Source organism: Drosophila novamexicana, unplaced genomic scaffold (genome assembly GCF_003285875.2).
Source record: "Drosophila novamexicana strain 15010-1031.04,08,12 unplaced genomic scaffold, DnovRS2.1 tig00004554-arrow-pilon, whole genome shotgun sequence".
Lineage (NCBI taxonomy): Eukaryota > Metazoa > Arthropoda > Insecta > Diptera > Drosophilidae > Drosophila > Drosophila novamexicana.
This window is the reverse complement of record NW_020825051.1, coordinates 3,216,760-3,237,029: the sequence shown is the minus strand read 5'-3', so window position 1 is coordinate 3,237,029 and position 20,270 is coordinate 3,216,760. Positions and strand designations below refer to the sequence as shown.

The window sequence follows — 20,270 nt, the reverse complement described above, 5'->3', positions numbered from 1 at the left end:
ATCGTTAATTCTAGAGTTAAAGGAAATGTGAAGAGCTGGGAACCAAACTTTGGTAAGATAGTGTAGATATAGTAGGGAGATCAGACATGACTGTAAGCCTTTAGCTGGTTCGGTTTAGGGTTCGAACTAGCGCTTTTTCTTTAGGTTTGTGAATTCGCTTTGATCCAGCTGCAAAAACAGCTTCATAATTCGAAGTTTGAATCTTAGTTCTTCACATTTCTCCAGATTTAAAAGGAACAATTAGGAATTGTATATTCCCATATTTTAAATTTAGAAAAATAAGTTTATGTTTGAAAAAGTTTTTCCAATACTTTATTCATATATGAAGTTGGGTTCTTTTTAAGCAACTTATCCGGTTAATGCTAAAAGAAAACTTGGAATGCCTGCCAAGAGGATTGCTTATTGGTTATTTTTTTGTTATCCTTACTATTTCCTTCATTTAATAGAGTTCCTTTAAAGATCCACAGATCTACATAATACATAGAACTTACGTATATTGGAGTACAGGAGATATGGGACTTGCCCATTATGGAAATGGATGCTGCTTAGGGAACCAGCCGAGTGATGATATATACTATTACATAATAACTTAGCTAGCAAGGTACAATTTAAAACAGATGCCCCTTTCTGGAAACGGACTGGATGGGCAGAGCTCATCTGGCTCTGACCATATAAGATCCATCATTTGATCCAATTGAATTTTAATACAATAGTTTATTGACGGCAGTTACAGAGGTTGCTTAAAACTCGGCGAACTCCTCCTCCTCCTCATCATTGTTCAGGCCGACTTCATCGAAATCCCGTTCGAGCACAGCGATATCCTCGCGCGCCTCGTTGAACTCGCCCTCCTCCATGCCCTCGCCCACGTACCAGTGGACGAAGGCGCGCTTCTTGAACATCAGATCGAATTTGTAGGCCAGATTGGAGAAGGCCACCGATATGGCCGTCGTGTTGGAGAGCATGCAGCAGGCGCGTGAGGTGGGCGCCAGATCGCCGTCCTGGACAAAGGCGGGCTTCTCGTAGTTGATGCCGATCTTGAAGCCCGTGGGACACCAGTCAACGAATTGTATATGCCGTTTCGATTTGATCGCCGAGATGGCGGCGTTCACATCCTTGGGCACCACATCGCCGCGGAAGAGCATGCAGCAGGCCATGTACTTGCCGGCACGCGGATCGCACTTAACCATCATGTTCGAGGACTCGAAGCAGGCGTTCGTCAGCGTGGTGATCGCGTGCTGCTCGTGGGCGGCACGATCCGCGGACATGAGCGGCGCATAGGCGACGAGCGGGAAATGGATGCGCGGAAAGGGCACCAGATTCGTTTGGAACTCATTCAGATCCACGTTCATCGAGCCGCTAAAGCGCAGCGAGGCAGTCGTCGAGCTGACAATCTGGGCAATCAGCCGGTTCAGATTGTTATATGCCGGCCTGTCCACGCCCAGCTTACTTTTGCATATATCGTAGATGGCCTCGTTGTCCACCATAAAGACGCAGTCCGCATGCTCCATGGTCGAGTGTGTGGTCAGCAGCGCATTGTACGGCTCCACCACGGCCGTGGACACCTTGGGCGACGGATAGACGCCAAAGTTTAGCTTACACTTTTTGCTAAAATCATTGGACAGCGCCTCCATCAGCAGCGAGGTGAAGCCGGAGCCGGTGCCGCCGCCCATTGAATTGAAGATGAGGAAACCCTGCAGACCTTCGCACTGTTCCACAATCTTTTGCAGCCGTGAGGTCACCTTGTCGATCACATCCTTGCCAATCGAGTAGCGTCCGCGCGCAAAATTATTGGCCGCATCCTCCTTGCCGGAGATCAACTGCTCCGGATGATACAGATGCCGTGTGGGGCCCGTGCGCACGCTGTCGATCACCGACGGCTCCAGATCCACAAATATCGAGCGCGGCACCTGCTTCCCGTTGCCCGCCTCCATGAAGAATGTGTGCGCATCGTTCTCGGTGGCGCCTTGGCCAACGCTGGCGCCACGGCCGCTCTCCACCTGCTGCTCGTCGGTCTTGCGACTGCCATCCAGATTGATGCCATGCTCCAGCAGATACAGCTCCCAGCAGGCGTTGCCGATCTGCGTGCCGCATTGGCCGATTTGTATGGAGATGACTTCGCGCTTTAATGCAGTCGGATAGACAAAAAGGGGTTGTAAATTTGCCAACGCTTTATTTGAGAGAAGCCGCTCACCATAATTTGTGTGCCAATTACAGCTAATTAGAATGTGCAAAACAATTTAAAATAATAATTTCCTGTACTGCCGGCAACAAATTCCACTTTTTCTTCTTGGGCCACGTTGCAGAACAAAATGGCTGAAGCTGTGGAACTTTTGCGGCGACTGGATGGATGCCGTTATACCGGATAGCGCAAAGCGAACTGTCAAAAGCCCAATTCGCTGCAGAGTTGCAATCGCGATCGGCAGCTGGTGCGAAACTTGACTAAGACAGTGTTGCAGCTTGCAGGACATTTAATGAGCATTTTTTTGTGGTTCTTGTAAACACTAACTTAAAATAACCTGAGGTGGGGCATAAAATAAATTCCTTGTTTGGGTTGAATGGCAACTTAAGTTTAGATTTAATAAATACAAGACGGAAGGTTTGTGGGTTGCGGCATCTGCGATCCTAGTCCTTGCGCACACCTGGCGGCAGCGTCACATCAAACACAATGGGCGCATTGTTGGGCAAATAGTTGATGTCGCACGTGGAGGCATTCACATAGATGATGCGCCCGTCGCTGGTTATGCCATAGCCCTCGTGCACATGTCCGAATACATGATATTTGGGCTTCACACGCTGCTGGACGGTGCTCAGCAACTCCACGCAGCCGGCACGCACGCCCGAACAGCAGAGATCACCGTGGCCCACGGGCGGTGTGTGTGTGACGAGTATATCGACGCCAGCGGGTATTTGATTCCATTTGTCCAGGCAGGCGGCGCCGCGCGGCACATTGAATGCCCAGCGACAGAATTCCGGCTGCCAGGGCGAGCCGTAAATGCGCACGCCCCACAGCTCCAGCAGCTCGTCCTCCAAGTATGTGCAATTGGTTAAGGCCTCGCGTATGTTGGGCGTCTTAACGGCGCTCTCCATGCTCTCCTTGTCGTTGCCCAACGTGGGCAAATCGTCCAGTATTGTCATGCCCGTGTGCTTGGAGCTGCCAAAGACCAAATATACATGTGACTTGAGCTTGGCAATAAGGATATTCAACCAACCGTTCGGCATGTGTCTGGCCCTTGCTCTGAAACGGATGCGTGAAGGTGCGATCGAAGCTAAGCTCGTGATTGCCGGCTATCACAATTTTGTGCCTGTGCGGCAGGGCGCCAATCCAATTGTTAAACTCGACCACCTCCTGCAGCTGGCCGCACTTGGTGAAGTCGCCGGCATGTATAAATATATCACCATCGGGTATATCGAACTTGATGTACGGCGTCAGCGAGTGCGTGTCCGACATGCATACGACGCGCGCCTTGTTCGGTGCCACCGTCGTCGTCGGTGGCTTCATGACCACCTTGATGACCCGCTGGCTTTTGCTGATCTCATTCCAGGCGGCGGTCGGGTCGCCGGTCAGCGGATGTACGGCTATAGGCGGCGATGCCATTGTTGGACTAGCTCAACAGCTATTAATACAACATTGATAGTCAATATCCCTGATAAGCACACGGGTATTTTGCGCTTTTAAATTAAGTAAACACTGATTTGCCGATAAAAGATAACAATAGCATGCACAGCGTACAAAACAAAAGTTTCAGTATCAGCTGTTTCTTTCGCTTAGGGTTGCCAAGACGCACTATACCAAAACAAATTGGTTATAACTTAAAAATAAATAAAAAAAATGCCAATGGTAGACTAAAAAATGTATAGCATGGAAAGCATATAATCATCACATTATATTATTTTAAAATTCTAGCATTTATTTAATTTATTAACACATTTCGTACAGTTGCAATAGTTTGTGATGTCACGGCAGGCTGGCAAGGCCTCCGCCAGGTGGCAACGCTGCATGCTAAACAAAAAACAGCTGGGCGTCACTGCTGTATATTCTGCTTCTTCTTACCACTCACGTATTCTACAATTAGTCGTTTGGCAATTTTCTCAAATTTATTTGCAAATTCGCCAATAAGTGCTATCAATTGTGTTCGATTAATATTAAGTGCAAGTGTACTGTTCGCCGGCGACACCCGGTAGTGCGTGCAAAACTGAACGCACATATTGAAAACCAAAATGGCTGCAAAGCGTCCGCACGGACACTTGATGTATTAAGTGTGTACGCAAGTGTTTTGGAGCAGAAAAGCAGGCATGGAACAATCATTGGAGCTGCATGCACAGCCGGAGGCATTTCTGGATGGCCTCAGTGCCGGCGTTGCAGGTGAGTTCTATTTTGGTACGACTCAATTAGCTCTGCCTGGGCGCAGCCCCTTTCTTTTATTTTTATTTTTTGTACTTAATTGCCGCTGACGTCGCTGCTAATTGTTTACGCCCACCTATCAAGTGTGCATTTTATCTGTTTTGTGCACGTGTGTGTGCGTACGTGCGTGTGTATTAACCATCTGGCCTCCTAACATGCGCCCTCTTGTTCGCAGTGTTAAGCACTCTGCGTCGGCGCTTTTGTGTCTGACGAATTCTGCCTGTTTGCTTCCTCGTTTCTTAAGTGATGATTCACTTTGATTATGTCCGAATGGCCAGACCGTTTGCATTTGCCTCTGTCAGTGTGTTTGTGTATCTTTTATGGCCATTGTTCTTTGACTCCGCCATAATTGATGGGTCTGCTCAAGTTTGTGCGACGCAATTTATTATTGCACGGCGACATTAGGGGCTGCCATTTACCGTTGCAGCGTACATTTGGAGATGAGCGCACAGACACAGTGCTCCCATTTCTACACACACACACACATACACAGCCATATGGTCCACCGTTGAGAGCGAAAGAGTAAAATGGCATGTCACGGATGATCACCAATACAAACGCATTTCGGCGCTGCATTGACCTAGACCTAGACGAGAGCTTTCAGTGGGTGTGTTCTCTCTCCTACTCTCGCTCTCCTCACTCAATTTCTCCTTCGCACATTCATTCACAAAAAAAATGACAGACAACGGGCGCAGAAAACATAAACCTTGATAATGACATTCACAATAAGCAAGAACGTCAGTCAGTGTGGTCACAACCTTTGGCACTTATCCAACGGATTTTCTCTGCTGGTGGCAGTGCAAAATTAGAAGGAAAACAAAAATTCACCGCTGCTCACCAAAAGTCAAATGTCGAGTGAGCTATGTGCGGCACCTGAGCCAATTGCATAAGTTGTGCGATTCTTGCTCAGTCTCCGTTTCAGTTGCCGTCGCCGTAGCCGTCGCAGTCCTGAAGCTCCAAAGCTCATTTGTTTGCCAACGCGCCAAGTGTCAAGTTGCAGTGCGTTCTCGGGTCTGCTCCTCTTCTTCCTTCTTAACTGTTTCGTGTGTAACGGCGCGTTCCGGTCGCGTGTTCGTCATCGCGTGTGTTTTGTTGTTGCTGTCTTTGCTTTTGCTTTTGCCAATTTATTTGGCGTGGGCGTGATGTAATTTGCAATAAAAGCCGTTAACTAACACTTACAAGAGCGAAAGAGAGTTGTATGGAGGAGCGAGAGAGAGAGAGAGAGAGAGAGAGAGAGTGAGAGAGGCAAATACAAAATGTGCTAATTCCCAAACCATTTTCCTTTTTGTGTGTTGTAAAAACATTTGTGCATGATTTTTATTTTTTATGGCTTCCACAGTTAATAATCAACTTCGTTGTTTATTGTTACAAAAATTGTGTAGCTCGCATGATTAGCAAAGCTTTGCGAAATAAGGCAACAAAGCAAATCGACAACAAATTGAAAACAAACAAAAAAAAATTGCAAATATTTGTTTAGAAATTTGCGCACTCAATAACAAATACGAATACGATAAAAATAATAAATACACTTAAAGATGATTTATGTAATAACCCAATGCATAAACAAATGGCGTGCGGCATAGTTGAGGACGCAACCGAGAACGGGTTATACAATGTAAGCCGCAGCGCGACGCTTCTTAGGCTTTGTTCTTGTGTGTGTGTGTCTCGCTGTGTGTGTGTGTGTGCCTGTGCGATTACGCATACGCAGCGTGGTACAAAAGTGCGAATATTTACGTGCTAAAAGCCCCCCAAACGACTTGTTCTAAGCTATTTGCAATGTTGCCTTATTTCGTTTCAACTAATTTATGTTAATGTCTCAGATATTAGTGAAAAACAACAACAACAACAAAAACAACAAATAATGCTAATCATTGTGCTGTACGAGTGCCAACATCGACGCCACTTGCACAGCTGATTGAGTTGTTGTTAGTTTTTATTGCGGTGCGGCTTATTTCCAATTCGCCGCGGTTAACAGCTGTTTCACACTTACCCCACTCTCACTCTCTCTCTCGCTCTCGCTGTTTGTGACACTTGCTGCTATCGCTCTCTCTCTTTCTCTCTCTCTCTCGACTTTTGCTGTTTAATCATAATTTTAACTATACAATTAACGTTTGTTTTGATTTTGTGCTTTCAATTTGCGAGCGCGCGCGATTTGTGCTCAGTTTATTTTTTGTTTTTGCTTTACGCTGGCTTTTTTTTTTATTTGTATTACTTATTGCTTGTGTTTCTTGCTGCCTTTCGCTGGCGCTGCTGCTGCTGCTGCTGCCGCTGCTTGGAACTTTTTGGGCTGCGAGGCGCGCGCGCGTTTTCGCCGCAGTCGAAATTAGTCGTCGCCAGAGTTCGCCTCGCATTTAGCATTTTACGTTTGCTACGTTTGCGTATTGAGATATATATGTACACCATATATATGTATATATAAATACAATTGTGTTTTTGTTTTAGCCGACAGAAATTGTGTTTTGTGTGCGATGTGAACGTGAAGATATATGTGCCATACACACCTATAAATACATATATGCTCACGTATATATAAATAAATACATTAAATTGCCTCGAAATTGTAATTTGACAACCGAATTTTGTTGCTGCTGCTCTTCTTCTTGCTGTTGTTGTTGTTGTTGTCATCAGCCGCGTCGTGTGTCGATTTCAAATTCAAAAAGCTGAGCTCATTTTCGAGACGCCTTTAAACTAGCTCATTAGCATAAAAAAGCATTATAAATACATACATCAAGCAAATTCTATGCCATAATATAAAAGCTGTGAAAATTACGAACAATAATCGTTCATATTTATATTTATATAGGCTTAACGCTCGACAATTTATAAACAGCTGTTGCTACTGTTGTTGTTGTTGTTGTTGTATACGATCTAATCTCGGCCTGCAAGTCTTTAAATACAAATGTTTTTGGTTTTTTTGTTTTTTAAAAAGTAATCCATTTTTTCGGGTCGTTTGACTTTTCGATTAACGTCACTTGCCTTGCGGTGACACATTTATGAGCTTTGTGGCCTGTTCTTATCAGACCAAAAAAACAACAACAACAACAACGATAACAACAACAACTATCACAAATAATCCTGCATAGAGAAAAGTCAGCAAAACGGCGCAAAATTAATTACAACTCATAAATATAATTTGTATTTAGATAGAGCACACGGCTCACGTGCCTCTAATTACCCTTACTTACGGACGCCGGCGTTTATTTAATCGCAAAACACACACTCACAAACACACACACTTACACACTCACACACACCCACCACAACGCTCGCCAAGAAAGTTTGTAATTTTGTGGCAATTAATCGCGCTTTGTATTCAGAATTCCTGATTTCGTTGTGTTTGAAAAACATTTGAAAAACTGCCTGGGCAACATTTTCCTAGCTGTGATTATTTTACAAATTTATGCGCCAGTTTCATGTTATGGAACTTTCAATGGACACCAAAAAAACTAAAAGGTAAAAAACTAAGAATCTATCATAAATATGCCCATAATATATGTCACATTCAATAGGCAAACATTTCAAACCGATCGACAATACAAAATATATCCGTGTAGGCGCATTGCTCAAATTAAGACTATTTTCTCTCGCTGAATGGTTTATCTGTTTAGCTTAAAGAAAATCAATAAAATTTCATTTTCTAAGAAAATTCGTAGTTATTTTTGTATATATTTTCGACTTTTTCCTGATATCCGCAATTCATTGCGTTTGTTGTGTGTATAATAAATATGCAACAATTTTGCGATTGCTCGGTAATCAACAACGACTCCTAAACAAATCATAAATTTGAGCAACAAGTTATACAAAATTAATTTCCACAAATAACTTGATATATTCATTCGACTTTTGCTGGCTCTTCATATTTTCAAAAAAAAAACTGCGCATTGGAAAATAAAGAGAAACACTTTTTTTTTTGCCACTGCTGCAGTTTTTTCAACTTTTGGCCCACTGAAATTGGATGAGAGAATCAGAGACACGGCTAAGTGGTGGGGAGACAGAGATCAAGAGGAACGATTCGTGTTGGTCGCATGTCTCTGCCAAGTTGTTCTTCTCGTTGTTCTTGTTGTTGTTGTTGTTGTTGCCTGTTAAATGACACATCCATAGCGCATTCATAACAAGAATTTCAGTCGTTTTCCATTCGTTTGCTTACTTTTTGGGATCCGAGCGTGTTAATACGTTATTAATAATATACACAAACAAATGGGAGAATATGTCTTGGCTGTCCGTTGGGATTTTATATTTCTAACGCCATTTTTCATATTTTTCTGCGCATTTTCATACTCGTACCCATTCAAAATGAGCAAGGAGGGTATAATGTATCTCTATCTCTCACTCTTTTTCTCCCTGTCTCTCTCTTTCTCTCTCTCTCTCTCTCTCTATATATATATATATATCTCGATTTCTCACTCTCTCTCTCTCAATCTGTCTTTATCCCGCTCTGTCTTTTTTCTTTTCTTCTCTCTCTCTCTCTCTCTCCCTCTCTTTCTCTCGTTTTCTCTCTCTCTATTCATCTTGCTCTTTAAGTAGCTTTATCAGCTGCCTCTCAAACCCATAGTTTAATCCTCTGGCTCTCCATCGCAGTCTCTCTCCCTCTCTCTTACATTTCGTCTTTTTTAAGATCGCCCTTCTATGCGATTTTCATAAATTCAACTAATACAGTCCTTACAGGGTAATGCCTAGTCGCGCACCCTCGTTTGCCACATTCAAATTTTGTTTTCCTCAGTTTTCATGTGGGCTACATGTTTAGATAAATGAGGAAAAAAAAATAAGGCTACCTTTTATTGCATTTAGAAGCAAAGAAAATCGAATTTTCATTTATTTTTGTAAATTTTGCGCAACTTTCATGACAGCTTGGGCGGCCTTATATACTACATATAAGATATACGTTTACGTAGCGGTCTCTTTTAAACTTTATCAATTATTCAGTGACAGAAAAACCTTTGCCCTGAACTTCGACGGCGACCTTTAAGTGTCGTGTGAGTCCTTGAAGAGTCCTGTGGAACAGCTGACGGCCGTGTGCCGGCAATGGCAAACGCCTGCCACAATCTCACCCCTACCGTTTACTATTTATTATTTATATTACTTTTAGCTCAATGTAATAGAAAGGTTTGTTTTGTTGCTTTTGTTGCTGGTCCTTTAATGACAGCTTAAGGACAACAGAATGTTAGAATTGAACTTGATGCATGACTGAACTTTTACAAGCAGCTCAAAGGTATTGATTTCCGCGGTGAGAGGTCGCCGAGACTTGTCTGACGTGATCTAATTATTAACTTAAGTCAAGGTAGTCGTTGCAAATGCCATGCAAGAGATTTGAAGTGAACAAATATAAAAACAAACAATTAGATCAACTGAAGGTGGTTAAAACTTTAAGAGCTATTATTTATTCATTATTATTAACTTAACACATTTGTAGAAGCATGTGTTCAGCTATTAGAATATGGTTATTCACAATCTTTGATAATGTTAGCATTGTATCTAAGGGCCTTCAATTTTCTAGTCCAAGAATAAGATATTTCAATTAAAGATAACCTAAGTAATATTGTGCATGGGATGAGAGATGGATCATTCCATAAAGCTCTTCGGTTCCAGAACTGATTCCAATTTGCGAATAACATTAGTGTTAGTTGTCGATTTCTGCATTATAAGTATTAAAACTTATACGATCTGCATAAAGACCGATTTTCAATCTCCGAAAGTGGTGCTCCACTTCAGAAGGGGTTCACTGTCTTCGACAACATTTCATGTTTATATTTTTCAATTTCTCGAATATTTGACTAAATATTTTATATATATATATAAAGAATGCGCTTCGATGGAATTTGATCGTGCATGACCCACGTACATGACAGACTTATGGTACTCAGAACAATTCATTTTATTTGAATGGGCTAAGTGAAATGTATATATGTTTATATATGATGAAATTGGCCTTTCGCTTGAACTGTTATCATAAAGTGTTTGTTTGTCTGTGCTGCTCGATGGCGCCAAGCTAAAGAGGGTAGATATACAAACAAATGTGCATTTCATATTATTGACTATAATATCATGTCAGGAAGAACATGCTTCAGATTTGATGTGTCATCTGTTGCTTCGCATAGATGGAAACGTTGATGTGATGCCGTCATTGAATCGATGTGTAAATCTGCACACAAGAACAACTGTTTGTCGATATTTATATTTTTGCCAGACATGCGATATGACGATAATGAATATATGTTCCATGCATCGTTAACATTTTCTAATTAAGATACAAGTTAACAAATGAACAAATGAGAAATTCGACTTTTAGCGATAACGAACGGAGACAAAGTCTATTGGGTATTGTTTTCCTGTGCTGCCCGTTGCGAGGGTTAAAACTAACACACCCACAAAATAAACACATTATGTTCGATGATGAGATAATAATATTTTCTATTTGCAGATATGATTTGCTAGGCGCGTGTTAACCAAAAAAAAAAACACATTTTGGGTAAAAAAAAAAAAAAACATAATTGTAGAGTAAACAAATATTTTACACACAGACATCAGCTTTGTTGTTGCTAAAGGGTAGCTTGTAATGCTTACACAATAAATGAATCATGTCGTAGATACATTTTTATAATACGCTCCAGTTCTGCGTATTGATAAGAGCCGAAAACAAAAATCCATTTATAACTGATATTTTGTTGTTGTTTTTGCTTTTCCCGCACAGTCACAAATCAAAACCCAAATGAGCAACACGTGAGCGACGCAGCCACAGTTGTTGTTGATGCGGCTCTTGGTTCACCGGCAGCGGGCAGTCCCAATGCAACAGCAGCAACAACGCTTGCAGCAACAACAACCACAACAACAGCAGCAGCAGCAGCAGCAGCAGCTGTCAATACCACGCCCACAAAGAGCCCACAACGCAGCGTTTACCACGAAGATGTTTATCAGGCTGGCGGCGATAACGCTGATAACGAGGCACATCTGGAGGGAAACAGCTCGCCCGCTCAGCGTCATTCCGTAAACTCCAACGAATACACCTCAACGCCCAAGTTGGGACGCATAGGGCTTAATGGTGCAGCAGCCGCCGCCGCCGCAGCAGCAGCAGCGTCCGCCTCGGCGTCAGCCAATGGCAGTGGCACCACATCGCCCATAAATTACCAAATGCTGGGCGATGAATACCCTTACAGCATAGAGTATGAATCACATCAGCAACAGCAATACCCGCAACAGCTGCAGCAACTGTCGGTGACCAATCAGGAACAGTCCGGCGTTGTCCAGGCCACGGCGACCATCAGCTACAGCGCCAATCGTCAAAGTTACGCATCACCTCCGGCAGCGTTGCCGCCTTTGATCATACCGCAACGGCAGTCGCTGTTGCCCTGGGGCGCACATTCGCGCAGCTCCATTATTAACGTGCTGCCCAGTTACACGCAGGCGGAGATGCATGCCTTAGCGGCCAGTGTGTCCAGCGCGGAGCTGACGGCGCCACGTCCCGGCGAAATAGTCATGCGCAATTTGTTTAGCGATTTTACAGCGCAGGCGGAGAAGAAAATCGAGCTGGTGATGTTGGAGAGCGCCGATAAGAATCTATCGAAGCTGCTGCAACGCGGCGAGGATCAGCAATTTGATCAGCTGCTTTCGGCGCTGGGCTCAGTTGCTGAGCATTGTTTGCCCTCGCTGCTGCACACGTTGCTCGCCTGGCATCGCCGCCAGCTCTCCGACATGGAGATCAAAAATGATCTGAAGAAACCAGCGTCGGGCAGCAGTGTTCAGGCTGTGAACAAGACGACTGTCGATCTGGACTTTCAGCTGCAGCGTCGCGAGGCGGCCGTTGAGTTTATATTTTGCCTGGCACTAATTGAGATACTCAAGCAACTGCCGTTTCATCCGGGCCATGAGGATCTGGTGCGCAGCATTGAGAATCTGGCCTTCAAGCACTTCAAGTACAAAGATGGTCTGCAAAACAATCCCAATGCGCATAATATACACATGATTGCGGATCTCTATGCGGAGGTCATTGGCGTGCTGGCCCAAAGTCGATTTGCATCGGTGCGCAAGCGTTTTATGTTCGAGCTGAAGGAGCTGCGCGGCAAGGAGGCATCGCCCACCACGACGCAGAGTATCATTAGTCTGTTGATGGGCATGAAGTTCTTTCGCGTCAAAATGGTGCCCATTGAGGAATTCGAGGCCTCATTTCAATTTATGCACGAATGTGGCCAGTACTTTTTGGAGGTGAAGGATAAGGACATTAAGCATGCCCTAGCTGGACTCTTTGTGGAGATTCTAGTGCCCGTTGCGGCGGTAAGTACATTAATTCATTTACCAAGAAGTACGATAACCATATAATCCCTCTCCACTGGCAGGCCGTCAAAAATGAGGTGAATGTGCCGTGTGTAAAGAACTTTGTGGAGCTGTTGTATGTGCAAACGCTGGACGCATCGACCAAGTCAAAGCATCGCCTGGCACTATTTCCGCTGGTAACCTGCCTGCTCTGCGTCTCGCAAAAGACTTTCTTTCTGACCAATTGGCATTACTTTCTGGCCATGTGCTTGAGCAATCTGAAGAATCGCGATGCCAAAATGAGTCGCGTCGCCTTGGAGTCGCTCTATCGTCTGCTCTGGGTCTACATGATTAGGATCAAGTGCGAGTCCAATTCGGCGACGCATTCGCGACTGCAAAGCATTGTCAATTCGCTGTTTCCCAAGTGAGTGGACGCATGTCTTGAAAAGAGTTTCCTCTATTTTGAACAAACCTTTCTTTTGCAGAGGTTCCAAGGGTGTTGTGCCGCGCGACACTCCGCTGAATATCTTTGTGAAGATCATTCAGTTTATTGCTCAGGAGCGTATGGACTTTGCCATGCGCGAGATTGTCTACGATTTGTTGTGTGTCGGTCGCTCCATCAAGGTCATACTCAATCCGGAGCGCATGAGCATCGGCCTGCGTGCATTTCTAGTCGTTGCCGACTCGTTACAGCAAAAGGACGGCGAGCCGCCAATGCCGCGCACCGTGCCGGTGCTCCCCTCAGGGAATACGCTGCGCGTGAAAAAGACGTACATCAATAAGATGCTTACAGACGATACGGCACGTAGCATTGGCATGTCCACATACTTTCCGCACGTGCGTCGTGTTTTTGTGGACATTTTACGTGCATTGGATGTGCACTGCGGCCGGCCGTTAATGATGACAAATACACAGAATCAGAACAAGGAGCCGGACGAGATGCTGTCCGGTGAGCGCAAGCCGCGCATTGATCTCTTTCGTACGTGTGTGGCTGCAGTGCCACGTTTAATACCCGATACGATGACCGCCCAGGAGCTGGTCGATTTGCTGTCCCGCTTGACCGTGCATATGGATGAGGAGTTGCGCATATTGACGCATCAATCGCTGCAGACGCTGGTCATAGACTTTCCGGATTGGCGTCAGGATGTCGTGCACGGTTACACACAGTTTCTGGTGCGCGATGTCACCGACACCTATCCGCAATTGTTGGAGAATTGCACGCGCATCTTGTTTGTCTTTCTAAACATTTGGCGCTGCGCGATTAATGTTAACGGCGCTGCAACCGGCACCGGCAACAACAGCAGCGGCAGCAGCGTACCCAATACGGGCATCACTGGCGGTGGCATTAATCCGCTACAGCAAAAAGTTGGCGGTGCGGGAGCTACCATCGGCACAGCTGTTGCGCAGGCCACGCCGGTGGCGGCAGTGGCCATACCGCCCGTCATTGGCAAAGAGACGACCAGCAGCCAGCTGTCCAAACAACAGCATCTGAACACGGCCAGCAGCGCTGCGTCCAGCATAACCACCTCCAGCGGCATGTCCAGCATCACGCAGCACACAGTGCTCAATATGGTGGCCAACGATGTGAGCAAAAAGAATGAGATACCATTGGTCACGACGCTGCACTTTGTTGAGGGCTTTGCCCTGGTGTTGCTCTGCAATTATCGTCCCTATTTGCGCAAACTGGCGGCCATGATACTCAAGGAGGTGAAGAATCTAATGCGCGCTCTGGGCATACCCGAAACGGAGCCACCGCTTATCGATGTCATGGATCGCTGTTGTCCACAGATTGTGGAGAAGTGCTTGCCACTGCTGCCACAGGCGGAGAAGACGGCCATACTGAATGCCAACTGCATTGATCTGCAGTGGATAGCGGAGCGCAGCAGCGGCGTTTGGCTGGCAGGACTCACCGATGGTAAGGCTAGCAATGGAGCTCTTTGCTTTGAGACCATTTAAAGAGTTTTATTTTATTATTGCAGACAACTCCAAGTCCTCCACTTCGACGCTGAATTTGTCGCAGTCTAGCTCCACAGCTGCTGCGGCAGCCGCAACGGCCAGCTGCCCGCAGCCGCCTTTTGATCCCTGGGCCAGCTGTTTGTTTGGCTTGTTGGAGCGCCAGCGCGTGCTGCAGCAATGCCCATCGGCGGTGGCACAGGCTTGGCCCATTTGTTATGCACGCCTCAATGCGCTCTATAGCGTCATAGATCCCACGTAAGTTGAGTTAGATTAAGTTTAAATGACGCTACAGATATTTAATCTATGTCTCTCAATTTACAGTCCCGTCAGCGATAATCGCGCCTCGCTGCTGCGCGGCTCTGCGCCGACCAAGAAAATGCCTACCGAGAGCCAAAAGGATTCGTATATGCGTCTCTGGCGCAATCAGGTGGCATGTGCCATGCGCCTGGTGCCCCAAATACCCAGCGTGGCTGTGCGCTGTGCCTCGCCCGATTTGAGTTTGAGGTTAGTCAGAAAATGTTCAGTCACATTTTAGAAGTACATACAACATACAGCACATCGAAAAACCGAACCACAATTCGTATAAAACATTTCATTTGTTTTGTGTTTGATTAGCATTTTGCATTCGATTATAAGTGCGGTGCACGTGTACCTGTTCCAAATCCTATAACTGTCAGTATGCAAATCCATTTTAATTTTATTGTCAATTCGTTTTAGTTGTGAGCTCCTGTTTATTTGTTTTTAACTAAGTTGCGTTTCAATGCACCTGTCCAATTGTTTATCCTATGTAATCACAGCAGCCAGCCGTTGCACACGTAGCATTCCAGACACACACACACACACACAAACACACACCCACACCAACACCTACATTGTGATTGTAGTTTGTGTATGCAAAATGAAATTTTAACTTTTAATAGTTGCCAAATAAAATAAAATGCCGCAACACATTAAAGGAAGCTAATGAATTGCCATTTGCATAATTCCAATAAAAATTTCTGAGTGAAAAAGGCATGGAATCTATTAAAGTCAATCATACGTCATGTTGTACAATGTTGTCGTAACTGTTTTTCAATTTGGTTTATGCTCGTGTGTTTGTATGTGTTTGGGATTTTTATGTACTTTTGCAAATCTTATTTGATTTGATGTTTTCATTAAATGCTTCATGCGACCTCTTAATTTGCATAATTTGCATTGTAATTGTGTACTCCATCGAAAGCAAACAAACAAACAAATAACTGCAACACGCACACACACACGCACACACTTACACATTTGTTATGTTAGCTATGTGTTTGTTTGAAATGCAAATTGCAATTTTGTTGCGATAGGTTTAAGATTTGCTTTGCGGTCAGGCTACATGTAAATGAGGCAGACGCCTTCATTGCGCAATGGAAACATCTCTAATTAACGGCTTGAAAATTTTAATGATATGAATTATTGATAGTTGCTGCTTCTCTGATTCTTATATATATTTAAATTAAGTTGCTTTTCTATAAAGTTATTTATCAGGCAAGTAATTGCTTTCGCTCACTTTATACTTTTTAAGATTTGGTAATTTTTTTTTTGATATTTCTCTTTTAATAAGACTCAAACAACAACCTTTTATGTATGAATATGTTTACATATTAAGTTGGTTTGTGGGTTTTCCTTGAAAGGGAAATATCTATATAATCTTAAAAAAAAAAATTGAAAACTCTCTTAAGACTAGAAAGAGCAGTTCTCATCGGTATATCATAGTTTTGAATAGTCGCGCACACCTATAACAGATTTATTTTAATATTTGTCATTGTCATCCAAATATAGTGATTCGATATTAACAAATTTTTCATAAACGTTAGGTAGGAGCAAAGCATTGTTTAGCAACAAAATCTTGACAAAAACATGTTTTTGATAGAAAAGCCAAGTTTTTGACTGTTTGCATAGGAGCTAGTTATTAATATGATGGTCCGATGTTGTTAATAATTGGCTTGTACATATATATATCTTGAAAACCAAAAGGTTTTTTAGACCTTAGCTACTCTGGCAGCCATATGATATAGTAGTTCCATAGACCAGTTGCTCCTAAAAATAAAATGTCAAAACCGAGATACTTAGCTTACAAATGATAGAGAAGTGGGATATAATTATACATATATGTATAAAAATATACTGCAATGGGATAATACTCCTCTCAGAAAGGATATGAAAACTTAAATACAACATCCTAGCGTTGGGTTTGTGGGCTATTTTGAATAACTTCCGCTATTTCTGGTGGGTTAACTGGTTTTACATGTTAAGAATGCATTATCTTTTCGAATTGTTTTAAATTTGTTTTGCCTGCGTTCGCGGTTTCGGCATCATTCGTTAATTATTTTGTGATCTGAAGATATATATCATGTCCATATTGGTTTATTCATCTTGGCCAAGTTACCACTGGTCAAAATCACAACACTTGTATTGAATTTCATTAGCATTGTCAAATGTCAGCGGTAGATGGGGTTGGGTCATAAATATCTGCTGAGTGCACCCACGTCTAAACACACCGTCCACATCCATGTCCATGTCCTCTTGCATCAATTTCAGTTAACAGCTCATTATTGGCCCCCGAGTTCAAATGAAGTCATATATAAATCACTTTCAAATAATTCATCGTTTGTTCTGTACATCATATATGTATTATCAACTATATATGGATTGTAATTTATAGTTTACAAGATCAATCGGACTCACGTTCGCTATCCGATTCCTTGGACAATATACCGTCAAATGTCTTTGGGCCCGAGGGAATTGTGACACGTTTCACGCTGCCGCTCTCCTACGGACGCAAAGAGGCGCGTCAGAAACGACTTGGGTAAAGCAAACCAAATACAAACAACTTAAAAACAAAAAACAAAAACACAAACCCTAACCCATATCCAAAACCAAAACCAAAAATCCCAAACCAAACCCAAACAAAATAAAGACGCATACAAGAAACGTATAATTAATCTACATAATTGTGCTCCGATTACTTTTAATGTGGCTTTTATAGCTGTCTGTGTGCGTGTGTGTGTGTGCAATTTGTGGCATGCAAGTTGATGCTTTAGTGCTTTTAGCATAGATGTACATTGATGTTAATAAAAAGTGCGTAGTCTTTAATGTAATTAGTATTTGGATAAAGTATCTATCTATCTATGACATATCTTTGTATCTATGCCAAACGACAAGTTTGGCAAACTTTTCTCGTATAAAATTTCCTGAGAAATGTGTTATTTATAATTCTTGAATTTTATATTGAGCTTTAATTTAAATTTTATAAACATTTAGCACAAAACTTTTTGCCAAATTAGCAACAGCTTAAATCGTTTTTTCTTTAAAATTATCATTTTTTATTTTCGTTTGTCAAACATTTTGTACTACAAGTTTCTATTTTGCACAAATTGTTTTGTCCATTTGTCGAAATTTTAGCATTCGATGCTTCACAATTAAAACTGTGAACGTCTGCTTCAAATGTAACATATTGTCGTTATTTTATTTTTAGATTCAGTTTTGTTTTTTTTTTTGTTAATTGTTAAATCAATACCCAACCACATTCTTAGGCTTTAAAATACCCTGTACCCTTTGACAATGAACAAAAAAATGGGCACATTTCCTGTGTTTGTAACAGGCATCTCCGACTTCTTAAGTATATTAATGTATATTCCTGGGCATTTTCAAAAGTCAAGTAGATCTGCTTGTCCACTGTGTGTATGTATGTATGTTTTTATGTGTATGTGCAGAAGATAGTTTGAGTATTTGTTATTACATCCCGCAGCCGGGTACAGGGTATCTTACTTAGTCTGGCACTCTTGACTGGCGCACTTTGCTTGTTTCCTTGTCATTTTATTTGTAAACTTATTTCATTTGTCTATTTGTGCTGTCGTATGGCCCCCTTTTATTGCCTTATTGGTACGTTGCAAATGTTGAAAAATTGATTTAGGACAAGTTTATTTATTTTACATACTGCGCCCACAGCACGTTGTCTACCGCTTGCCATATAAAAAATATTGTTTACTGTCGAAAATTGTCGTTTTGCGGCAAAATGTGTAGCAAAAAACCTTTGACAAATGCTGGCAAAAAAAAAAAAAGAAAAGAGAAAGAAAATTGTGCTTTTAATTGAAATGTGCGCTTTTAATATTTAAAATGTTAATTTAAAAAAAGGGCTGGACGGAGGCCTTCACCTATTTAAATAGAATTAAGAGTTTGTCTGCGGAATGAACTTGGCCTCTGTCAATAGCTGTGCCTCAGCTTAAAGCAGCCCTCACCTGTGGACTCTGGAGTCAGGTCTTGCGCAGAATTTTAATCACAACTCGATACTAAAATTCACGACCGTAAATTTTATTTTATAGCTCATCGCCAGATTCCCTAAACGCGGATCGCAGTGACAAATCAGCGATGGGCAGCGCCTCGCCCCAGGCACTGTACAAGCTAGTGGTGCCTCTTCTGCGCTGTGAGGCCATCGATGTGAGGGATGCGGCTGTCAACGCGTTGGGCATGATAAATCACGATGCGCTCAAGTAAGTGGAACGCTTTTTGTTGTCTTTGATTTGAAAACTAAAAACCTATGACTTTGACTTTCGTTCGACAGGGATCTCATGGAGGAGCTGGTGGTCTACATACGCGAGGCTGTTGATCGCAAACAGGAGAATATGCGACGTCGTCGTCGCCGCGATGCACTGCGACTGCAGGTGGTGCGTGTGCTGGAAAAAATAGCCGAAAACGGCACATTTGGTGTTAGGTAAGTGCCCAGTGCTAATCGTTGAGAGGAATTGCAGCTGCTCACGCTATAATTATAATTATCTGATTTGTAGCACTTGCGTGCTGGAGCGCGATACCATGTCGCTGCATCCCACCTTTGTGGAGTATATAGAGGGTGCCATGGCATATCTTATGGCCGAAACGGACAAGGATAATCTCAGCATACGCGAGGTCAAGGCGCACTTTTGCAATTTCATACGCAAAATGATAAAGAACTTTTCACGTAGGTTTTCTCGATTCGATTTTTAACTATCAACTAACCGTTTATTACACACAGTGGAAGCGTGCGCCACTTTGCTGTCGCGTGACTTGAAGCGTAATTTATTCAATTTATTTGCCACCTGGTGCGGCAGCTTCTCTAAGCCGCTAAGCATTAGCTCACAGATTGGCCAAACTCTCGAGGAGGAGAAGCTGCAATTTAGCGCTTTACAGGCAAGTCGCAGCTGAAGCTGTTCCATGCATCTAAACAATGTAAACTTTTATTTTGTATCTGTCATGCAGGCCATGTCCGCTTTGCTCTGCTGCGGTCACATCTTTTATACACCCCATCTGCAGGACGATGGCATCATATACAAATGGCTGGATCTGCTGCTCACCTCCAAGGATGAGAAGGTACTTGGTGCTTAAACAATCGCTAGTATATGTCTCATCTTTATCAACATATTTTCTGTTTAGATTTATCAATTGGCTCGCGATACGGTTGTGCTGCTGCTGGAATCGAATCCGGATATGGGCCAGTTGCTCGAATGGGTAATCGATCGTTGTTATACCTCAACGCCACGTGAGGCAGATGCTTGTTTTCTGGCTTTGGCCTCTATCTTCAGTGCCAAGTAAGTTAATCTCATCGGCAATTTAATGTGTTAACGCATAAGCCGCGCTCCGAATATACCTTCCCCCCAGCACGTGAACG

The 20,270-nt window shown here is 43.2% G+C and overlaps 3 protein-coding genes across 10 annotated transcripts in view; 1 reads left to right on the top strand and 2 right to left on the bottom strand.

Moving 5' to 3' along the window:
• Positions 1-707: 707 nt before the first annotated feature.
• Positions 708-2,274, bottom strand: LOC115769774 (tubulin alpha-4 chain). Its single transcript, XM_030714739.1, has 2 exons — positions 2,192-2,274; positions 708-2,120 (listed from the first exon to the last, which is right to left on the bottom strand). The coding sequence occupies exons 1-2, from the start codon at positions 2,192-2,194 to the stop codon at positions 741-743; spliced, it is 1,383 nt and encodes a 460-aa protein (XP_030570599.1). The 5' UTR covers positions 2,195-2,274; the 3' UTR covers positions 708-740.
• On the bottom strand, positions 2,179-3,737 carry LOC115769775 (UPF0046 protein C25E10.12). Its single transcript, XM_030714740.1, has 2 exons — positions 3,210-3,737; positions 2,179-3,151 (listed from the first exon to the last, which is right to left on the bottom strand). The coding sequence occupies exons 1-2, from the start codon at positions 3,593-3,595 to the stop codon at positions 2,623-2,625; spliced, it is 915 nt and encodes a 304-aa protein (XP_030570600.1). The 5' UTR covers positions 3,596-3,737; the 3' UTR covers positions 2,179-2,622.
• Positions 3,738-4,008: 271 nt separating this feature from the next.
• The window catches only part of LOC115769554 (protein furry), a 52,217-nt gene continuing 35,955 nt past the window's right edge, over positions 4,009-20,270 (top strand). For 2 of the 8 annotated variants that reach the window (XM_030714399.1, XM_030714398.1), the window contains exons 1-13: positions 4,030-4,363; positions 11,091-12,667; positions 12,730-13,070; positions 13,132-14,561; positions 14,626-14,857; positions 14,924-15,106; positions 17,292-17,435; positions 18,952-19,119; positions 19,191-19,340; positions 19,414-19,583; positions 19,638-19,792; positions 19,862-19,972; positions 20,036-20,190. In XM_030714399.1, the coding sequence (XP_030570259.1) occupies positions 4,294-4,363; positions 11,091-12,667; positions 12,730-13,070; positions 13,132-14,561; positions 14,626-14,857; positions 14,924-15,106; positions 17,292-17,435; positions 18,952-19,119; positions 19,191-19,340; positions 19,414-19,583; positions 19,638-19,792; positions 19,862-19,972; positions 20,036-20,190 (4,886 nt within the window). In that variant the 5' untranslated portion in view covers positions 4,030-4,293. Of the gene's footprint in view, positions 4,364-6,725; positions 6,812-7,647; positions 7,856-11,090; positions 12,668-12,729; positions 13,071-13,131; positions 14,562-14,625; positions 14,858-14,923; positions 15,107-17,291; positions 17,436-18,951; positions 19,120-19,190; positions 19,341-19,413; positions 19,584-19,637; positions 19,793-19,861; positions 19,973-20,035; positions 20,191-20,270 lie in introns of those variants that run through there. The other 6 variants (XM_030714403.1, XM_030714402.1, XM_030714401.1 and 3 more) reach the window with 5 other exon arrangements.

What these genes read in the sequence shown, in the direction of transcription:
- LOC115769775 (XM_030714740.1), bottom strand. Translation starts at nt 3,595, where the DNA reads ATGGCATCGCCGCCTATAGCCGTACATCCGCTGACCGGCGACCCGACC. An exon ending in GGCCAGACACATGCCGAACG is followed by an intron (nt 3,152 to 3,209) that starts GTTGGTTGAATA and finishes GGTCTTTGGCAG; the next exon opens with CTCCAAGCACACGGGCATGA.